A 22,536-nucleotide genomic window follows, 5' to 3' on the forward strand; every position below is an offset into this window, starting at 1 on the left:
AAAGAAGAGATAGAGATTTCTGCCAATATTGAGCTAACAGCCATTGAAGAATTCTTAAAAAAAAAAAACCATAATCTGTTATTGAATTTAAAAAAATCCAATTTCATAACGTTCTCGACAAAACAAAATTGCAATGATCTCATAACACAAGAATGTATTAAATAAAATTTCATCTGGAATCTACGCATTACTGCGTATGTCAAAGTTATGCGACCAAAGTGCTCTAAAAAAAATTTACTACGCACTCATTCATTCATATTCAGCATATGGAATAAGTATCTATGGAGCAACATCCAAACAAAATCTTGACAAGATACTAAAAATGCAATAAAAAAGTAGTTAGAATAATATTAAACCTAAACAGACGAGACTCAGTAAAACACCTGTTTAGTGAGCTCAAAATTCCATCAATTTATAGTCTTTATGTTACGGAGATCATTAAATATGTTAAAAGTAATTCTACAACATTTTTAACAATAAATCATGACTACAATACACGTAATAAAATCAGCACTGACAAACATAACATGACATTCTATGAAATGAAAACAGAATATATGTGGAAAAAAATGTTTTTTAACTGTTTACCCAAAGAAATATAAGATTACAATGGCAAAAAGTTTGATAGTGAAGTAAAGAAATATTTTCACAAATAAAGCTCTATACTCGATTGGAGAATTATTATCAAACAATTAGCAGAAAACTGCTTAAAAAATAATTGTAAATATTAGTGTTAGTTTTAATATAGGTTTTAGTATTAATTTAAGATTTTTATAGATATTGACGCTATTCATGTACAGTTAATGATTACATTTAATGTAGCTCAATGTATGTTTTGGAATAAAGAAAATTCTCTCTCTCTCTCTCAGTATACTGACCCATTCTTAACCCTTCCTGCGCGTATTACGGGAAATCTCATGCAGTTTAGTCTGTGCAAAACGCAAATGACGGGAAATTAATTCAACTCTTCTCATGTTGTAGAGGGATATATTCGAATGATAGACTTTGACCTTAATAGCAAGGGAGCACTACACACATCTTTGGTAGTCTGGACAAGGGTGGTGAATTTCCCCAGGAGGATCTGATCAATGGTTTTCAGCAGTTTGTAGAACTGCTGAAACCGTAAACGGGTTGGCCTCATGGTACACTTCCGGGATGTGCAAAAGGCTCTTGATGCTTAAGTGCATGGCAATAGTCTGCTCCTTAGAAGAAGAAGAACTATAATACCCTCATTTCAAAACTTTGGACAGCCTTTATATTGAAACCTTACAAGAACTACATTTTTTAGCAGGTTATCTTAACTGAAATCTACTACACCTTTTATTTTTTTTGCCTTACAAGTTTAGCTAACATAAAATAGTTTCAATGACTCAAATCGCTAATAAACTCATCCACGTCATAAATATATTCAACATCATACAACAAGAGAAGAGCGTAGGAGCTGATTGAGAATACAGCAGTTATCTATTTAAAAGCTTCCGTTAAATACGAGTATAAAATTTTTAACCACGATTTAAGTACGATTTTCCTAGAATATAACTAATTTTGCATGCATTTTATACGATTTTATTATAACTGTAATACAAGTGACTTACTTGTAACCTTGTCTCCTTTTTCTTAGGCCCTCTCTTGTGGGGATTCTGATTACTTCTTTGCTGGCTGTGGGCAAAATGAAATAACTTAATTTAGTGATGTATTTATTAAAAGATGCTTGTCAAACTTGAAGCCAAAGATAATAAAAATATTCATACACGACTTCAACAATATTCTAAAGATTTACTAAGTGATAATGTACTAACCTCTGTTCAAATATATCAATGAGGCGCACGTCCAGAATATTTTCTTCCGGTTCCCAAGTACTGTACCTGGAAAAATATGGATCATAACATTTTGTACAGAAACATATATTTTTAATTGTGCGTGTATGTACTTGATTTATGCCAATATATTCTATTCATTTAAGGCAAATAAATCAACTAAATAGAATTTAAGAATACCAATGTGTTGATAAAAACTTTGCATTGTCCTAGATTAATAACAGTTAATTACACATGCCACTATTGGAATATTATTGGAAACTGTAATATTTAAACCGCTATGATGAGTAGAGCATAGCTCTTAATTGATGATTTGCATCACTTGATCTGTCGAATGATCAGTGTACAAAACCATCATGATCTGAGACTTTAACCTGATGCCACTTACCACATTACTCCGGACTCTGAATTGATCATGATGAAGTTCATGATAAATATATATAGCATATCCAAAACTATATTCGAACATAGACAACCAGGCTGATCACTTAGCTAGGCCAAAGGAATAGTGGCCCGTTAAACCTGAAATTATTGGGATAGCACTTTAAGCCTATTATACAAAATGTATTGAAGTACGTTTATGCAAAGAAGAGTTCAGCTTAGACTTGGCATTTTGAGTGTGAACATTTTTGAAATATTTGTTTTACTGGCTCAAAAACATCTATGAAGTTCTCATTATAACTGAGGAGTTCTCCATAGGTTAAATTACATTAGATAAAAAGGGAGGCATGAAAATTCCTTGTCCCAGCCCAACGATGTAAGCTTACTGTGTGTGCACTCTAGGTGATATGAAGGAAATAAAACTTGGCTTTATTAGCGGTGAAGTTAGGACTATAAAGTCCTCTCTTCCACTTAACCTCAAAACTTTCTCCCTGGTAATGACAACAAGATCACCCGACTGTGTGGTTCCAAGTGGAGCCTTCTCCTATCCTCAAGGTGCTGTTAGTAGGGCCTGCCTATCTCTGTACCTACGACGAGATCTAAGACTTTCTACCTGGTAATAGCAACAAGATCACCCGACTGTGTGGTTCCAAGTGGAGCCTTCTCCTACCCTCAAGGTGCTGTTAGTAGGGCATGCCTATCTCTGTACCTACGACGAGATCTAAGACTTTCTACCTGGTAATAGCAACAAGATCGTAGAGTTTCTCCCCGTTAATGGCAACAAGATCAATCAAATGAGTGGTTACAAGTGTAGTCCTTCTCTTAATCTCAAGGTGCTGTTTGTAGGGCCTGCCTATCCCCGTACCTTTGATAAGATCTAAAAATTTCTTCCTGGTAATGGCAACAAGATCGTAGAGTTTCTCCCCGTTAATGGCAACAAGATCACTCGACTGAGTGGTTACAAGTGTAGTCCTTCTCTTAATCTCAAGGTGCTGTTTGTAGGGCCTGCCTATCCCCGTACCTTTGGTAAGATCTAAAAACTTCTCCCTGGTAATAGCAACAAGATCACCTGACTGAGTAAGTAGTTCAAGTCCATCTCCTGACCTCATGCCTTTCAAAATCCAAAATGATGTGTTTAATCAGTCTCCTTAGACTGACAACATAGTCTACATATAGGATCTTCAGTAGTGAGTCCTCAGGTGTGCAAGTGTTTCTGGAAATGACCTAGTCCAGTAATAAGAGAAATTACCTGTTTAAAAAGATTTTTACTTAGCCTCATTGACCAGTTCTTGAACTAAGTGTGTTGATGCGTCTGATGAGTTTCTTACCCGATGATGCACAAAAAACTCTGCCAATGGTTATCTCTGAGCTATTTCCTAATGGGACTTGGTTAACATTCCTCTTATATATATTTTACAAGCTGGTTCAGGCCTATGGATGTACTTCTTTGAGCTATTTCTTAGTTTGTCAGGGTTTTCATTGTGTTAAAACTGGTATGTGGTGACTGAATTAGGACTAGCTAGACTGGATAAAATTTTAAAACATTCCCATACCAGTTTTGAATAAATTTTGTTGAATTGAAGGCCACAAGAGCAGCCAGACTATCAGATAGCATCACTGTCTTCTGATTGACATAATTCCTAGTCCATCCTGTAAGTGCAGGCTATAATAGCGAAGATTTCAACCTGAAAGACTGTGTAGTGATCTTCCAAACTTCTAATATCTGATCTGGAAGATGAACGTTACACTTTATAATCCCAGACTTGCCTTCAATCAAGAAACCAGCTGTATACGACCAAGTTACCTTTGCATAACTTTATTTCTGCTTTCTTTTTATAATTCGTATGGTTATAAGAGCTTAATGAATACAGAATTTCTGTCCAGAGTGATCAATGTTATGCACCACTTTAGCAATGGTACGGTGGCCCACAGTAAATGATCTTGAAACACTACAGGGGTACGGTATTCATTTAAGTTAATAGCAACATTGATTGTAAAATATATTTATTTTATTTAGTATATATATACTTTTCAAGGTATTTATTTAATCGCTAGATCAAATTTAACAAACCACCAAGAGAGGCAAACACTAAAAACTCAATAAGGAAATGCATAGCAACGTGTACCCCATCGGTACACGACGTCATGAACGTATTCATCGTTTATCTAGTATAGTTATACTAGATAACTATACTATGGTTATGGTGTCTTATGAATGAAGTATTAATAGAAGTACTTACTTTTGACTCCACCCTTTCCATTTGACAAAGTACTCCACTTTTCCCTGTAAACATAAAATAAATTGTAACAATATAATCAACATTTGAAAGTTAAAAAAATTTATTGCACATACACATGAATAAGTTGATATTTTTAAGATAGAAGAGTTCCCAAAAAATGACTGACGTCATCATGATCTGGTGTCACAGCAAGCAGCACTAGAGCTGCTATCTTGATATCTGAGTGTCGAGACAGACACACACTCAGAACACATCTACTTTGTCCGTAGTGAATTTTCCAAATGTGCGCTGTAATAAAAATCCATTCCACTTGTCAAGTGCATACAGTGATAACCATGGCCTGTTGAGTAAAAGAGTAACAAGGCAATGGCAAATTACAGGGTGCGGCAGCATAACTTCCTTTTTTCAAAACTCAATAAAAACTATTGTATGCATCAGAAAATATTTATTTATTTTTTATAATGTAGGTACATGTCTAAAGTTTTTATTTACATTGCTTTGAAGATCAAATCTGTTAGGTGACGTCCCCCATTCTCCATACATTGCGTAAGTCGATTTCTGGCGTTTGTCATGACTGTTGTTAGCGTAGCAGGTGTTATGTTGGCAATTTCTTCTCGGATGTTGGTCTTCAAATCTTGTAGGGTTCTTGGACGTTTCACATAAACACGGGATTTCAAAAAACCCCATAGAAAAAAATCACAAGGTGACAGATCGGGAGAGCGTGCCGGCCATTCCAAATCGCCTCTAATTGAGATAAGGCGCTCTGGAAAGTTTTCCCTCAAAACAGCCATCGATGCTCTCGAAGTGTGTGCTGTTGCACCGTCTTGTTGGAACCAAGTGTCACCCAAATCCAAATCTTCTAGCCATGGGGAAAAAAAAATTCTGTAGCATGTTTACATACCGGTCCGAAGTCACTGTCACTGTAACCTCATTTTCCTCAATAAACCAGGGACCAATAATTCCAGCTGAGGAAATTGCACACCACACTGTGACTTTCGGTGAATGCAAAGGCCTTTGATGCAATTCTTGAGGGTTGGTGTCAGCCCAGTAGCGCATGTTTTGTTTGTTAACCGACCCACTCAAATGAAAATGGGCTTCATCGCTAAAAAAAAACAATAGCACCCTCGGGAACGACATCAAGAAGAAGCTCACATGCGTTCATCCGAGAATTGAAGTCACGTTCTGAAAGTTCCTGCACTATCGCCATCTTATAGGGATGAAAATGAAGATCATCACGAAGAATTCTTCTCACAGAACGATCGGATAGTCCAAGGGCAGATGCGTGTTTGCGCGCAGAACGCCGTGGTGATCACAACATTGACGCTCTCACTGCTTCAATGTTCTCAGGTGATCTAACGGGCCGAGGGACTCCAGTTCTTCGTTTTGTCGCACTTGCAGTTTGTCTGAATGTAGTGACCCATGTAACAATTGATTTGCGGTCTGGGACGGGAGCCAACGGGTCTAAATTAAAGCGATTCCGAAATGCACACTGTATTGCAATAACCGAACATCCGCTTGAAAAGTAGGCCTCAACGGCAAAGGCACGCTCCTCACTATTCCAACGCATGATGGCGACTGAACCGTGTCGGGACAAAACTTTACAGTACCCCCTCTTGAATGAGACCACTAGCGCTCCGCTATGACATCAACTAACTGAATGGCGCGCATTTTAAAAAAGGAAGTTATGCTGCCGCACCCTGTGTAACTAAAAAACTTCCGAACACCTCTTGTAAAAGTGTTGGATTTAGTCCTGTTACTAACTCATTAATTAATGTAGAGATTATGACAAATAATTGTTTTCTGTTCTTTTTCTATTAATTTTTGAAGCATTTTCCTGTTGAAAAACAACAAATAGTGCAAAATGCGTAAGTAAATGGTATACATTTACTTCATGTTACTCATACCATTTTACATCATTTTTTGATTTTAAAAACTGAAAATTCTTAGAAATTATGACAATACAAATAGAAAAGCCGTAGAAATCAATGCAAGTGGAAAATGCTCTAAAAATAAAAATAATCCTCGTAAAAGGCATTAACATATATGACCTAGCAGTTGATCAGGCAGACATTCTTGTTTCTGGCCAACAGTGTAAGTATGATAATACGTTCGACAATGAACGAAGAACACCCTCAAGATGTTACTCTATTGTAGGAAATAGAAGAAAAATTTAACAAGTGCCATAGCCTGAATATTTATAATTTCTCAGGTAAACAATCCAAATTTTGGGATAAATATGCTATTAATATGGTTGTGCAAAAATTGTTGAGGTTATGAGGCCTTACAAATTTGTTGTGGAAATGAAAGTATACTGTTATTGGGATCATAGGTAAGGTGGGTAAAAGATACTGTAAATGTAAAATTAACAACCAGAGAAGCAAGAAATGAATTTTGTGTTATTATCCTATTGCTATCGTTCACCAGAACAAAACAATATAAGGTTTCAAGGGATGAATATGACAGATAACAAAGTTATAAAGCATTAACAGTGGAACTATTTTCCTCACGCAGCGTAATATTTCTGTGTTCTATATCTAGGCACTAGGCTTCACTTGGGTTTACTGTGACCGTGAACCTATTATTGGTTACTGTTGACGTCAGCCATTGCACCATCTTTTGATATGCAAAATAAAAATAATACTGAAATCAGGGGTATTATACCCAAATAAACAACGTTTTAGTTAGTTTAGACTTGTCGAGAACAAAAGTTTATATCGTGCTGACACAACTTGACATGTTGATGGCAACAAATGAAATACATCTCTCGAGGTAGTAACTATCACTAAAAGTCCAAATCCTAGAAGGTCTGATCCCAAGTGCCTTCAGCAATTACTGCAAGCTAGGAAACGCAACTTGGCAAAGTAAAGAAATATTATAAATTAACTTAACCATAACTTACAATTATCTTGCAAGAAAAGTACAGTTCACTTTTAATGACCTATAACTACTTGTCATTTTCTTTCCCTAGAATCTTATATTGTTTTATTCAGCAGCACGATTACATTCGGTCAATAATGCAAATCTCTTTACTGTTGTGGATAAAACGAAATTTGTTAATAACGCAAAGAAAGTTAACCAAACTTTCTAAAAATGAATAAACAATGTGAACAAACAAACATTATTTTAATAAATGAACAAAATTAACGTAGGTGCAAACTCACAAACCATCTGGTAACTTCCGATTAAATAAAATATATTTTCCTGATTTACAAACAACAAATAGTTCCATGACAAATTCATACCTCTACTATGAAAAAAATATTACTAATTAAAAGAGGAATAAATGAATTTTTGAATACTTAAACTCTCAATGAACTAGTGTTTATACACTTCAGTGTGTCCCTATCTACTATTTGTTATTAACCTATATAAGTAGGTACATGGATATGTACGTATTAGAAATAGAAAAAGTTAAAATTTACAAGCGCTCATATGATCAGATCTTGAGGGATGTTTTTCTTTCTTCGACAAAAGTGCGGAGTGGTGCCGAATGCGCCACCGAAACCTGCACTCATTGCCATGGGCATTTCTGATTGCTAGTACCTGACCTCACATCACGTCCCATAGTGTCCAAATTTTTTGACGCCAGATCATGTTGGATGATTTGGAAGGTAATCTGAGGTAGGGAAAGTACCAGTCAAAATACCACAGGCTATCAGTACACCTTGGGCACAACCCTGCAATTCTGGAGAAAAAAAAATCATCCCTCGAGATAGTATCCAATTCAAACTCAGATCACGTGAGCGCTGATAAAGATTAACATTAACTTTGGTACTACTAATAACATATTTATGATAACCTATCTAAACCTACTAATTTCGTGTAATAACGAGTAGTAGATAGGGACAGAGTGGCCTCCGGATAATACCAAAGTACCGTCATTTCAATTTACCATAAAGTTCGGCTGACTTTTATATCTTGAAAAGAGCTATAGCAAAATAAGCGGCTTACACCTAAAACATCAATACAATCGAATCAACTATCAATTAGCACGATTTATCAATGTTGTCAGACATGTTTATTCTGTAATGTAATTGTAAGTATTAAGCTGCTCAAACAGTATAAATAGAGTTGTATTATTTTCTACAATCTAAAATGCATATATTTCTTTTACATATAACAATATAGCTTTACCATAATACAATCTTAACATTCTATAACTCAATTCAGTTTGACATTATTGTTCCAAATTAATATAAACAAAGTTAAATCATATATACGGTGTTTGAGTTATGGCCACTAGAGAAAGGAAATACTGTTATTTGTAAATTACCTATTACAAAATAACGTATTGGGGTATTACGCTCCAGTAACATGTTACCATGGTAACATTTTACCAGCAGATCCAATCTCAGTATTAGCACCAGAACTTTGGAATTATCTGGAGGCCATTTTTTAAACAGTGTTTGGTACCGTTGGACCTACAAAAACTACAGTATGAGAAAGAATACTGTATTTGTTACTTTATTTGACTTACTGTGAAAATTGTATGTCATGGTGAAGATTAATTCTTGTTTTCTGCCTACAGAAAAAAGCGATGTCGGCGAGAAGGCGGCCACTCTTTCCCTACCTATTGTTTGTTATCCATGTACGTTATTATCCATGTATATGTATTATAGATATAAAAAGTTAAAAGTCGACATTTATGAGCACTCACGTGATCTGAGTTTGGATTTAGGTACACCCAACACGATCTGACATTGGAAAGGTTGAACGATCTGGGACGTGATCTGAGGTCAGGGATGTAGATAGGAACAGAGTGGCCTACTTCACATCAACATTGCTTCCTTTTGGGAGGCAGAAAACAAGAACCGATCGTCATAATGACAGGAAGTCAAATAGAGCCTATTCTCTCTAATGTTATTTTTAGGTCCCCGGTAGGAAAAACTTCAATAGTGGCCTCTGTACAATAACAAAGTACATCATGCTGTTACTGAAATGTCGTTACTAAATTGCAAGTAAACAGACTAAATCTACATGTGGGTCTCTTTAAACATAGTATCCAAAAAGTAACTAACTCACTACAATGTAATATTTAGACTGATATTCTAATAAAATTATTATCTACTATTTGTTATTAGGCTATACATGTTATAAAAATAAAAATGTTATATCATGTAATAACATTCCAGAGTGTAATATTTCTATTCCTAGCCTTACTTGCACGAAATCACCTTGGCTGTTACTGGTTACTGAGCAATCTAATACCAGAAAATCATTACGAGAACGCTAAACCATTTAGGCCAAGTGTTATTGAAATAAAAGTAACCTTGGTAATAGGTTACCATTGAATTACATGTTACTGACAGTGATACTGCCCATCTCTAATGGCCACAAGTACAATGGCGATGTACATGTTTTATTTGTGTCACAAGGTTTCAGACATGTTTATCCTTAAAAATAATGAAAAAGTAAGTAAATGTAACACAATGTTTGTTACATTTAAAAATATACATAGCCAAGATAGCTTTTATTTATATCATAAAATTATTAATTTTTAAGGTACGGTATATAAACAGCTCAACTATACTGTAATTTAAAATACATATGACATAATTTGGTTTAAGTAGTTGTATCGAGGATTCGTTACATATGAATAACGATATTTGAATGTTGGGCACTTATTATACTGCATTCTTGAAAATTAATAATTTAGTGATGAATAATAACCATCAAGGCTATGTATATTTATAAGATGTAACAAACGAAACAGTTATTTTTACTATTTTGAAATATAAATATGGCCGACACCTTGTGATACAAATAACGGTACTTTGGGATTATACCGACCACACCCAGACATGAATCGTTATTTCACATTTTGCTTCTACTGATTACTAGATTAGCGTAGAATAATATTTCGTCAATATAAAACAGGAATTGTCTTATCGCAAACCCCTCCCCATCCTCAGACAGAGGTCAAAGTCGAGCGGTCTAGTAGATAACGTGATTGCAGAGTCTCGCCGCCCGTTCAGCTGGTGCGTCGCTTTGTTTTACTTCCGTGTTTTACCCCTACATTTCTCCAAACACAAAATTCAACAAAAATAAACATTACCAAACAAAAACTAAACTCTTTATTGAAAAAAACGCTCAAAACTTGTTTTTATTCTTGATCACACTCCGCCACCCAAAATGCGAGTGCCTCCGGCCATCAGCGCGGGCTTCGGCCCTGCCCTGCGCTGATGTCGACGGAAGAAAAACATCCCTCGAGATAGTACCTATCAGTAAAATACCAAACTGATCAGAAATATAAATTGAATTGTAATGGAAAGGCAATTAGGCTAAGTACCATGCAAAAAACTTAAATAATCATGTGATGCCGTGCTGCCTGCCGTAATCGGGATTCTCGAGAAAGATAAGATAACAGCGACAACAATACCTGGAAATCTGACCCCATTAACAATTGATAATCGTGTAAGTTTGTAATTTTGTAATTAAAGAGTTGTTTTTTCATTCTATCATGTTTGTTTCTATAAATTTATATTTTTGTGTTCTTCATACTGGTGTGGTCGGTATAATCCCAAAGTACCCAAATAACAAATGTACATTGCCATTATACTTGCGGCCATTACTCGAATGCCACACACGATTTTACTTTGTTTGAATTAATTTGTAACAATAATGTCAAACCGAATTATGTTATAGCCTTTTAAAATTGTACAATAATGAAGATATATTTTTATATGTAAAAGTAATATAGACATTTAATAAATTTTATAGTAAGTAATAATACTTTAGTTATTTTTATAACACACCAAACAAGCCTCTACAAAATGTTAGCCAATCTGTAAAGTTATTTCCGCATGTACTGATGGCGTCAAAACTACATTAGTCTAATTTATTAGAAAATCATAGTGGGTTTGGTTTCAACTAAAACAAGACATGGTTTTATATGTAAAAGGAATTACGTATTTTATTATGTAATACATATGTATTTCAATTGCTCCATGAAAAATTGTACCGGAGTAAGTGAGAATCTGACAGTTGGTGCAAGTGAGACCTAGAGATTTTGAGAGATATCAGTCCGAGAGTCCAACCTCTGAAGATTTATTCCAAGAAATAAATAGTTGTGGGAGAAGAAAATAACATCAACCACGAAATATTGTCAACAAAAGTAGCTTCTGACGGCAGTATAATAAGCGTCCAACACTTGAGTGATCAATAATATCGAATCATCAATTAATATTAATGAGTAAAGAATCCTCCCTACAATTACTTATACCAAATTATGTCATATTTTAATTATGTTCAAATTACAGTATATAAAGTAATAATATTATGGTGAACAAAAACAATCTAGGACACGTGTATTTAAAAAATATAACAAACAAAACAGTATAACATTTATTTACTTTTTACTACTTTTAAGGATTAAGGGGTCTCACATAAATAAAACATGTGCATAACCACTGCACTTCCTGCCATTACAGATATGCAATATTAGTGTAAATAACAGGTAATTCAGTGTTAACCTATTACCGGGATACTGTTGTTTCAGTAACAGCTGGGCTGAATGATTTTTTCTCATGACTTTTTTTGATTTTGGTAGCCAGTACAAGCATGAGGCATACATTAGAAATGGAAATATTACTACACTATGTTAAAATGCGATACAAGTAGGCTTAGATTAGGTTATCTTATATATGTTACTAGCCGTAGGCCTACCAAAGTTCACATAACATTTACAAGCGCTTATGTGATCTATGCTTGAATTTGGGTATTATCTCAAAGGATGGTTTTCCTTTTTCGACAGAAGTGCGGGGTGACTCCTTCCCACCATAGTCCGCACTGATATGCAGAAGCATTTCCGATCTGTACTTTCCCAATCTTAAGTCTCGTCCTAAATCTTACCACATGATCTGACGTCGGAGAAGTTGGACGATCTGAAACGTAATCTCAAGGCCAGGAAAATATTGATTAGAATGCCCTGGCCACCCTGGGCTTTGGTGGTGCCTTTCTATAATCTAAAATGCGTATATTCCTTTTACATACAAAAATATAGTTTCACGAGAATACAATAAAAAAAAATCTATAATGAAATTATGTCAGTTCGACATTATTGTCCCAAATTAGTCGAAACAAAGTTACATCATGTGTATGGTATTTGAGCAATGGCTACTAGAGATGGGAAATACTGTTGTTTGTCAATAACCTATAACAAAATAACTTGTGGAGGTATTACGTTCCAGTAACTTGTTTCCATGGTAACAGTTGATACTGTGATCTATGTCAGAGAAGTTGGACGATCTAAGGTCAAGAAAGTACCGACTGGAAATGTTCCTGGCCATCAGTGTGTGCTTCGGCCCATAAAAAAAGAAAAACATCCCTTGAGATAGTACCAAAATTCAAGTTCAGATCATGTACAAGCACTTGTAAAGGCTATCTTTAACTTTGGTACATATTAACAATAACAGTATAATATTTTATGATAACCTAACCTATGCCTACTTACATGACATAATAACATTCCATAATGTAATATTTGCATTCCTAGTCTCATGACTTGTATGATATGGCAACAGCTGTTACTGGTTACTGAGTAACTTAAAACCAGAAAGTTATTCCGAGAACACTACATCAATCAGCCCAGCTGCTAATGAAATAACAGTATCCCGGTAATAGGTTACCTCTGAATAACCTGTTAATGTCACTAATACTGCCTATATGTAATGGAAATATATTGTTATTTGAAATACCTATTACGTAATTTGGTTCCACATTTTGTTTTCAGTACGTTTATTTTTAAATAGTCATGAATATTGAGGATTCGATACTGATGAATATTGATGATTCGATTGTGGTGGTGGCTTAAACATTTTGCCACAGTTACACTATTTGCGTAAATGTTATTATTATTTTTTAAAGTGAGGAATTTGAAAAGTAAATGAACTGTTGTGTAATACTTTGTATCAGCACAAATACAAAATAGGAAAGATAGCCTATTACATGCTATAAATTAAAATAGAAGAGCTATTTATATAGTAGTAGAAGAAACTCATGAGTAACACAGTCCTTTATAAGGCAATAACAAATTACGGCAACCACTGACTGCCATAAATGGCCTACAATCGTTATTCGATTGTCATTATTGAACGATTTGGTATATTACCCAATTTCAATTATATAATAATCGTACATGAATAAAACATTACAGCAAAAAAATGACAACAATAGCATTAAAAATAACAAAACCAACGTTAACCTTGCCTGAGTAGCTGTGAGCAACCGCTTTTGAGAAATGGAGGAAAGGATTCTTACCGGACAGGCGCACCTCTCTGCGGTACAACAATTACAAAGATAAACTAGAGAGTCTGCCGGCATTTCCACTCCTCTACTTCTACGACCGTTCGTCAAGAACTTTCAATCTCATATTAATTGCCATTTTTGAAATCTCCAAAATAGCCTATATATTACTCATTGTTTATTGTTTACATTAGAATTATTATAATATTTTATCAATACTTCACTTAATTTGATAGAAACAATTGATATGTTCGATGAAAACAACCCAATAACGAGTGTAGGCTGCTTATAACTACCCCATAAACCACCACAAACTAAATTACACAATTATAGGCTACAGGATGTCGGCTTGAAGAAATTTCCTGACTTTTTCATACACAAGGTACAAAAATAAATAGGTACTTTGGGATTATACCGACCACACCCAGACATGAATCGTTATTTGACATTTTGCTTCTACTGATTACTAGATTAGCGTAGAACAATATTTCGTCAATATAAAACAGGAATTGTCTTATCGCAAACCCCTCCCCATCCTCAGACAGAGGTCAAAGTCGAGCGGTCTAGTAGATAACGTGATTGCAGAGTCTTGCCGCCCGTTCAGCTGGTTCGTCGCTTTGTTGTACTTCCGTGTTTTACCTCTACATTTCTCCAAACACACAAAAATTCAACAAAAACAAACATTACTAAACTCTTTATTGAAAAAACACTTAAAACTTGTTTTTATTCTTGATCACACTCCGCCACCCAAAATGCGAGTGCCTCCGGCCATCAGCGTGGGCTTCGGCTGCCCCGCGCTGATGTCGACGAAAGAAAAACATCCCTCGAGATAGTACCTATCAGTAAAATATCAAATTCTAGAGGGGCTGATCAGAAATATAAATTGAATTGTAATGGAAAGGCAATTATGTACCATGCAAATCATGTGATGCCGCGCGGCCGTAATCGGGATTCTCGAGAAAGATAAGATAACAGCGACAACGATACCGATCACAATACCTGGAAACACTTGTAAGTTTGTAATTTTATAATTAAACAGTTGTTTTTTGTTCTATCATGTTTGTTTCTATAAATTTATATTTTTGTGTTCTTCATACTGGTGTGGTCGGTATAATCCCAAAGTACCAATAAATATGTTTAAGCGAAGGTAACGTGCGCACTGCTGATTGCTGTAATCAGTGAATATATACGCAACAGACTCTCAGCGATGTATGTACATAAATTCAGATCTAAAAGCAAAATATGGTATACTGAACTAAGATAATTTGTTAATTAGGTCATCTGTTTGGTTATTCATACACAAATTAAAACAAAATCACGTTTTTGCGATCAGTAATTCACGTAACGCTGATCAGCTATTCCAGGTAGATACGCAGCAGACTCGCGACAATCTAGGAAAGTAAATCCAATGCTAACTACAAGCAAAATTCCATTTAAAAACTCAAAACTTTTCACTGATAAGATTATATTTTTATGATTTTCAACACAAAATGACAAAAACTTGAAAACTTGTATTAATAGATAATTTGTATACTGACGATCAGCCGATAATTAATGACAGGGAGAGTCTCCACAGATATTATTGTTGAATCCCGTCAATCGATTTTCAGACCTGAATCTTTCTTGAAGATTATGTAAATTCGAGATTTGGCTTTGATACATCACTAATTATTATCACAATGCCATAAAACACATTTTAAATAGAAAATTTGTGACGTCATAATCCGTGATTTTTTTGCGATTTATATGAAATCCTCATTAACTTAGAATTTGTAACTTTTCCCGGACTTCTATAACCGGTAGACACCTTGCAAGACGGATAATTTTCTCGATCTATCATGAAATTCCATGACTTTCTCCATTTTATTAAAAATTCCTGACTAAGCTATGCTCGGTCAAAACTGATTGGTCTACGCGACGCCCCCACACTCACTGGTGGTGAGTGGCTTTGAAGTGTCAACTAACCTCACAACCGTCTATCCTCTCTTTCACAAAGACTGTCCCATATCCTTAACTTTATAAAAATCAGCGTTGGACATACTAAGTTTATTTTTAACTTTTTACACATTTTGCTCAAAATTCTAGAACATATCCTGCATTTTCCTGTACATAGTAAATTTAAGTACAATTCCCGCACACTAGACACCTTGTTATACTACTTTTGCAATTAGCGATATTTAGTTGGGTAATACTAGATCTTATTCTCGTATTTATCAATAAATCTCATGTCAACAGCCTGTCAACTGAAGAAACGTACACCTATTACTGCTTTGAGAATTAACCTAGGCTAGTAGTTTTAGTGTTCTTATATTCCAGTAATGGACTAAAGGCCTACCTAACACAATCCATCCATAGATCTATTCAGTCACTAGCCTAATGTCCATATAACTGAGGTTAATAAAATAGGTATAACTAAGAAATAGGGCATTATTTTTAACAGTGAAAATATGAGTAATAGGCCAATTGTAAACTTTCTAACCTTAATTTATAATAACTTGTAATACTAGAGTAACAACAAGAGAATGTTGTTGTAACATTAGTTATTTTACAGCATATAATGTGACACATTCATCAGAATGGCAACTCAATATTTACGAGACTAACTGATTACAACGGAAATTAATAGACAAGGAACTTTAATTCAATGGCGGCTTATTTGTGTGAAAAGTAAAGTACTGCCACATTACCCTTCTCATTCGTTTCTTCATTATTCTTTCAGCAGCAAACACCTGGTCACCCATTGGAAGTTCCATTAAACGTTCACAACACAGAATTAAATCACTGCACTTAGGCAAACTCCATTATTATTTAACAAGTACATTACTAAAACTAACGTAAACAACCATTCACAATAAACTCAGTAACCATAACCACTCCTTTCAGTTCAATTTCAACCGACACAGTAGTAAATCACAAATCAGGCAGGCCAGCAATTACGCACATTCATAAGAGTACTACCACTACCACAACACGAAAAACGTAGAAAGAATCAAGTAATTTATTGTCATATTACTAAACCACTTTTGCTATTAAATTTAATTCCAAAAATGTTAGAATCTTTAGAATTTTTATTTTATTTTGTCGTTGACATAATACATATGTATTGACAAAGTCATATTACAGCTTGAATTAGCTACAGTCAATTTTTTCTTCAATAATTTATCACATAAAAAAATTATAATTATTTGAATATATCATTAGCTAACAGGCATGGGTTTTAAGTTTTACTAGGCTATAATAAATAAATATTGCACATAAAAATAGATATTGCACATAAAAGTAACATACATAAGAATAAATTATCACAGACATAATAATTATTATGAAAGACAAAATAGCATAAAAACACTGAAGTCAAATAACAAATAAAACTGCACATAAAAGTTTAAATATAATATATACAACAATATTGCACCAGCTCAGAAATTTAAATGTGTCACAAGTATCAATATAGGCATATAGTTATTTTAAAAATATCTATTTGTTCCAAAAGCAAAAATTCTTGAACTGAATAGACTGGGTTATTCAACAGCCATTCATAAAATTGTGTTAATAAGAACTTTTGATTGTTTAAGTAATTGCTAATTTTAATATATTTATTAATTTTATTATAGATTTTGAAAGACATTTCTACGTGGCTATTGAGTGTTTTCCCTAGCCTGGAATGCGTCCTTGAAATATTACTACTATTTCTGGTGTGATAAGAATGCACATCATTTTGAAAAGTTAAAAGTGGGCATTGTTTCGGTGCATAAGATAAAAGTTCATAAATATACAAATTAATTATTGTTGGAATTTTTAATAAATTGAAACAGCGGCCTGCAGTGGGCATCATCTACTGCATTTGCGAGAATACGAATAACCTTTTTTTGAATAATTAAAATCTCTTTTGTTCTACTGCAACCACCCCAGAAAATTAAGCCATATCTATAGATACTTTAAAAGAATGCAAAATAAACCATTTTAGCTCATATCAACAAGGGCTTTAAGACGTCTAATCAGATAGACAACTCTAGATAGCCTAATTGACACATGATCTACATGGGAATTTCATTGAAGTTTGCTATCTAGATGCATCCCAAGAAACTTGACACACGCATCCTTGGGTTGCAAATTTTGGTCAAAAGGCCTCAAACTAAAGACTAAGTGTTGGGTTTTATCAGAATTCAACTTGAAATGATTGCTTTTAAACCAGATTTCCTCCTCATTTACAGCACTGTTTATTAGATGGGAAAGTTCACCCATCATGCCAGCGGCTGCAAAAAAGGTGGTGTCATCCGCATATAAAATTGATTTAACTGGATATGAAATATTTGATGGTAAGGGGAGCATGTACCTTTTTCGGGTCCCATGTTATTTAAATGGGAGTTTACACTGCAACATGTCGGTACCATTATCTCCTAAACTATTAGACATATTGACTTTAAAACTTTAGGGTTTTGTTCTACATTAACAGCTTTATATTTTCATGCCTTTTTTTTTTAATATCTCAATAAACAAAAAAATTATCGTGGTAGCAATTTAACAAAAATTTTTTTTTAAATTATGTAAATACAATATTTTTTAAAATTATAAAAACATAATATATATTGATAAAAAAGCATGAATCTACTCACCAACTAGTCTGCAATAAGTGTGTAAAATTTGAAGTCTGTAAGTCTAATAATTGTTTCACAACGTGTTCCGAAATGTCACACCAAAACGGTACTTTCGGTTAAAACAGCTTTAAAGTTTTAGTTTACACTTCAAAACACATAATCACTTTAAAATCCACCTGGACAGTAATCATCTTCTTCATTTTTACTCTTTTTTCCTATCCTTCTTTTTATCCTCTTCTTTTTATTTTCTTCTTGGACTTCTTTGTCAGCTTTTTTAACCCTATTGGAATCGATTTGTTGAAGGCCTTCAACCATAAAGCGTCCTGGTTGGATGCATAATCGTTCCAAAAACATTCACTTTGGCCATTGCTCCTTCATTAAAATCTAAGAACTGCATCACAAACCCCTAATTTTAATGTCTGAATGCCAACAAAATGTGGTCTTGGGTAGCCTATTTCCAAATTACGCTATTGATGCTTTCATTAGGGTTCTGTGTTTTACCGTGGCAGACAACCTCTTTAGTAGGGCTGGGGCTGATAAATCCTTATAGATTGGTTTTATTTCTTCCATAATAGATTCAGGCAATGAGTTTGTATGTTTGAAATCATCTAGCTTATTATTTGCCTGAGCTTGTCTGTATTTGCACCAAGACTCAATCCCAGGGCGGGCATAGTTCGTGCTGAGGTTTTGCGTCAGTCGATAATTTGTGATAGAACGTAACCCATATTGCTCTCTTCATTTTTTCAACATCTTCCAAATTATTCCTTATTGCCATCCCATAAAAACGTTGTAAGTGATCTATCTCTTACATCAGTCAACCTAACCTTGTCCTCCAAGTCCTTTACCATCCTTCAGTTTGATTCCTTTTTTATCCCTCTTCAATCGCCGCAGTCTTGTTCCTAATCGCTTCTCAATATGGCCTACACATTCAAGTTTTTCTAACAAAAACATCATCACCATAGGGATTGTTTGCCACAACATGAGTAAACCCCTTAGAGTCCATCTCCAAGGTATTTTGTGTATCGCACATTGAGTTTAGCCTCAGAGCGGCGACAAAGAGTCAGAGCTCCCGCCACCTCCATTCCACCACTTGTACCTGAAAAATTTGCCAAACAAGTACCAGAATTTTTGTGCTGTTTCAATAGGGTTTTGTCATGGCCTTAGAGGTTTTCTGACACATTTATTACAATATTTGCTGAAACACTCAAAGTCCATAACCTTTCCTGTATCGAAGGATGTTGCTGTCATTACGCCGTTCACAGAGGTGAAGCCTCCGCTTCTGCCAGGTACCGTCAAAAGCGGCTGCTATATCACGACAATCATCATTTAGGCTACGAACTTCATCAGCTGCTGTCTAAGTGAACATACACTTACCTCTGTTACAGCAGTAAGCAGTTTTTTATTATATTTTTCAATTCGGCTGTTTGGTGGAGCGATATTCATCACAGCAGAAATACCCTACCAGAATCTAGGCCTTTGCCGATTGAACGTAGAGCATAAACATATCTTAGATTCAACTCATACATATTTCTAACACATTTGGAGCTTATTACTGAGTCAGTATGTTTACATACATTGCAAACAATATTTACACGATGTACTATTCCATACTTGAAGTCTTCATCTAGGCTTATGTCAATGCAGTCGGAAACTACTACAATATTTACATGCAGTGAAAGATTTTATTAGGCCAGAAATCTGTTGTAAAATCTATTATAATATTTACATTGTTTATGTCATAATCACTAAATTTAGGCAACTTTGAATCATTAATCTTCTTAGAACTAGATGATTGTTTAGGCCTAGGCCTATTAGATTCACTTGTACCTGGAGAAGCACTTAATCCTAGTTCACTTGAATTTTTACGAAATTGGTTACCTCTGTAAGACTGTTTATTGAACCTTTTCACTCTAGGCATGGCTAATACACAATAATATCACTTATTTATATAATAAATACACACTAAGAGTCCAAAGTTTTGATCACTGGCACCACACAAAATAGAATTACACTGACAAACACTGTTAGTAAACATAAACAATAACAATAATATCAATAGTGTAGGTTAGGTAAGTTACAGATGACTTACATCCTTCAAATGCATCTAAAGCAAGCAGTTGCTACCAACCTAAAGGGGAAAAAACTTAATAATCATACAATTGGAGCAAGTAATATGTATATAATACATTCTGACACTAACAATCCATAGCGCGCCATGTTGTCAGCTGAAAAAAGCGTGCATACATTTCTTAAAAACCACATTTTTACACATATTTCTAAACCTCTCAGATATAGAGTGTTATATATTTTTGAAAAGGGCATAAAACATAGTATTTTTATGATATGTTTCAAAAAAAATCGATATTTTGGTGCCAAAAAAGGTACATGCTCCCCGTAAGTCATTTATTGAAATTAAAAAAGTAAGGGTCCAAGCACAGAACCTTGAGGTACTCCATGCTCCACCCTCACCCTGTCTGACCAATCTCCATTAATACAAACAAGCTGTTCTCTATTGGTTAAATATGATTCAAAAAATTGTAGGGCAGATCCTTTAATACCGTAAAATTCTAATTTTAACAACAATTCCTGGTGATCGACACAGTCAAAAGCCTTGCTCAGGTCGCAAAAGGCGGCCCGAGCAAAAGCCTTATTTTCAAAAGCCTCAATCACATTTCGCACCAAGTCATCTATGGCATTTAGGGTTGACTTGCCACTACGGAAACCATACTGTGATGTGCAAAGCAGATTATTATGTTCTAAGAATTCATTAACTTGATCAAAGACAAGAAGTTCAAGCAACTTAGATATAGCAGGTACAACTGAGACTGGCCTATAGCTTTCCGGCTGGTTTTTTGGACCCTTTTTGTACATTGGGCAGACCCGAGAAATTTTCAGTTCAGTAGGGAAAACACCATTGGCCAAACATATGTTTAATACAAAAGTCAATTGAAGTGCTATGGATGGAACTATGTGTTTTAATAAATTATTTGATATATTGTAAAAATCACAACTATTTGAATTTGTTAATCTTTTAACTGCTTTTAAAACGTCTTCGTGAGTAATTAATTTCCAAGAGAACTGAGCAGGAGTAACATTTAATTTTGACATATAACACTGGGGTGTTATACTAGGATTAGTGGCACTTTGCCTTAGTTTTTTAACTGAGTTTATGCAGAAGTCATCAAATTCTTGGGGTGAGATTCCAACTCTACTATTGCTAGTATGACCTTGAGTGTCTTTTTTTATTAAATCCCAAGCTGCCTTACACTTATTTTTACTACCTTCTATTTTTTCTCTGTAATAAGCCTGCTAGGCTTTAGAAATAGCTTTTCTGTACTTTAGTTTAGAATTGGCAAGCTGTTGTTTCAAATTGGACGAAGGTGTCCCTTTCAGAATTTGATTCAAAGCAATCAAATTATTTTTCATACATGTTAATTCTTTTGTATACCAGGGCTGTTTTTGATTTTGATTTTACTGGGCCGGAATCTAATTTAATAAGATTGCAATAAAAATGTATTGCTGAGGTAATTTGGAGGAAAAATTTTAAAAATAAATCAGTGGTGTTGAAATTATTGCTGAATACTAGGTCCCAATCAGTACAGAGAAGCATCTCTGCCACACAACCAAATTTCCTCACAGGTAATACCATTTTAAAGAAGCCAAAAGACCTCTCCTGTATGTTGTTTCCTTCAGATACAATAAACTTAATAGGCAAATTAAATAGTAGGGCATCATGATCAGAAAAAGGGAATGAGATAACTTCACAGATTGCCCTTTCAGTAGCTGGAAGTCTATTACAAAAAATATTATCCAGACAATTTTGATTTCTGGTTGGTAAATAATTCATACAGTGATAATTATGTTGTCTTTATAAATTAAAAAATGTTTTAACACTATTTTTGGTACATTTGGTAATGTCAAATTCTCCGTTAAGGTCTCCTCCCACCACAACCGTGGAGTTGTGCCACTTGGAAAGAAATAATAGTAAACGCTCTAACTGTTCTAAAAAAACCGTGGGGTTGCCATCGGGTGACCTATATACGGAGACAACAATTAAGTTAAATTTATCTATGAATATCCCGGAAACTTCAAAATGCATTTCGTCACATAGGAAACCTAAATCTAGCTCGTTGGCGTTAGAAGTTAGATCATTCCTCACAAATATTAGAGAACCACCTCTTTTAAATTTTGAACGACAAAAGGAACTTATCAGAGAGTAGCCTTAGGATTTGAAAAACTAACCTCGTCATATTGTAG

General features: G+C 34.6%; 1 protein-coding gene across 1 annotated transcript in view; it reads right to left on the reverse strand.

The window, feature by feature from the left end:
- The window catches only part of LOC124367378 (polycomb group protein Pc), a 34,882-nt gene extending 18,294 nt beyond the window's left edge, over positions 1-16,588 (reverse strand). Inside the window, exons 1-4 of the mRNA XM_046824144.1 lie at positions 16,369-16,588; positions 4,439-4,482; positions 1,800-1,865; positions 1,596-1,659 (exon numbers count right to left, since the gene is read on the reverse strand). Of these exons, the coding sequence (XP_046680100.1) occupies positions 1,596-1,659; positions 1,800-1,865; positions 4,439-4,482; positions 16,369-16,434 (240 nt within the window). The 5' untranslated portion in view covers positions 16,435-16,588. The remainder of the gene's footprint in view (positions 1-1,595; positions 1,660-1,799; positions 1,866-4,438; positions 4,483-16,368) is intronic.
- Between the last annotated feature and the right edge of the window lie 5,948 nt (positions 16,589-22,536).

Source organism: Homalodisca vitripennis, chromosome 8 (assembly GCF_021130785.1).
Source record: "Homalodisca vitripennis isolate AUS2020 chromosome 8, UT_GWSS_2.1, whole genome shotgun sequence".
In the NCBI taxonomy this organism is placed as follows: domain Eukaryota; kingdom Metazoa; phylum Arthropoda; class Insecta; order Hemiptera; family Cicadellidae; genus Homalodisca; species Homalodisca vitripennis.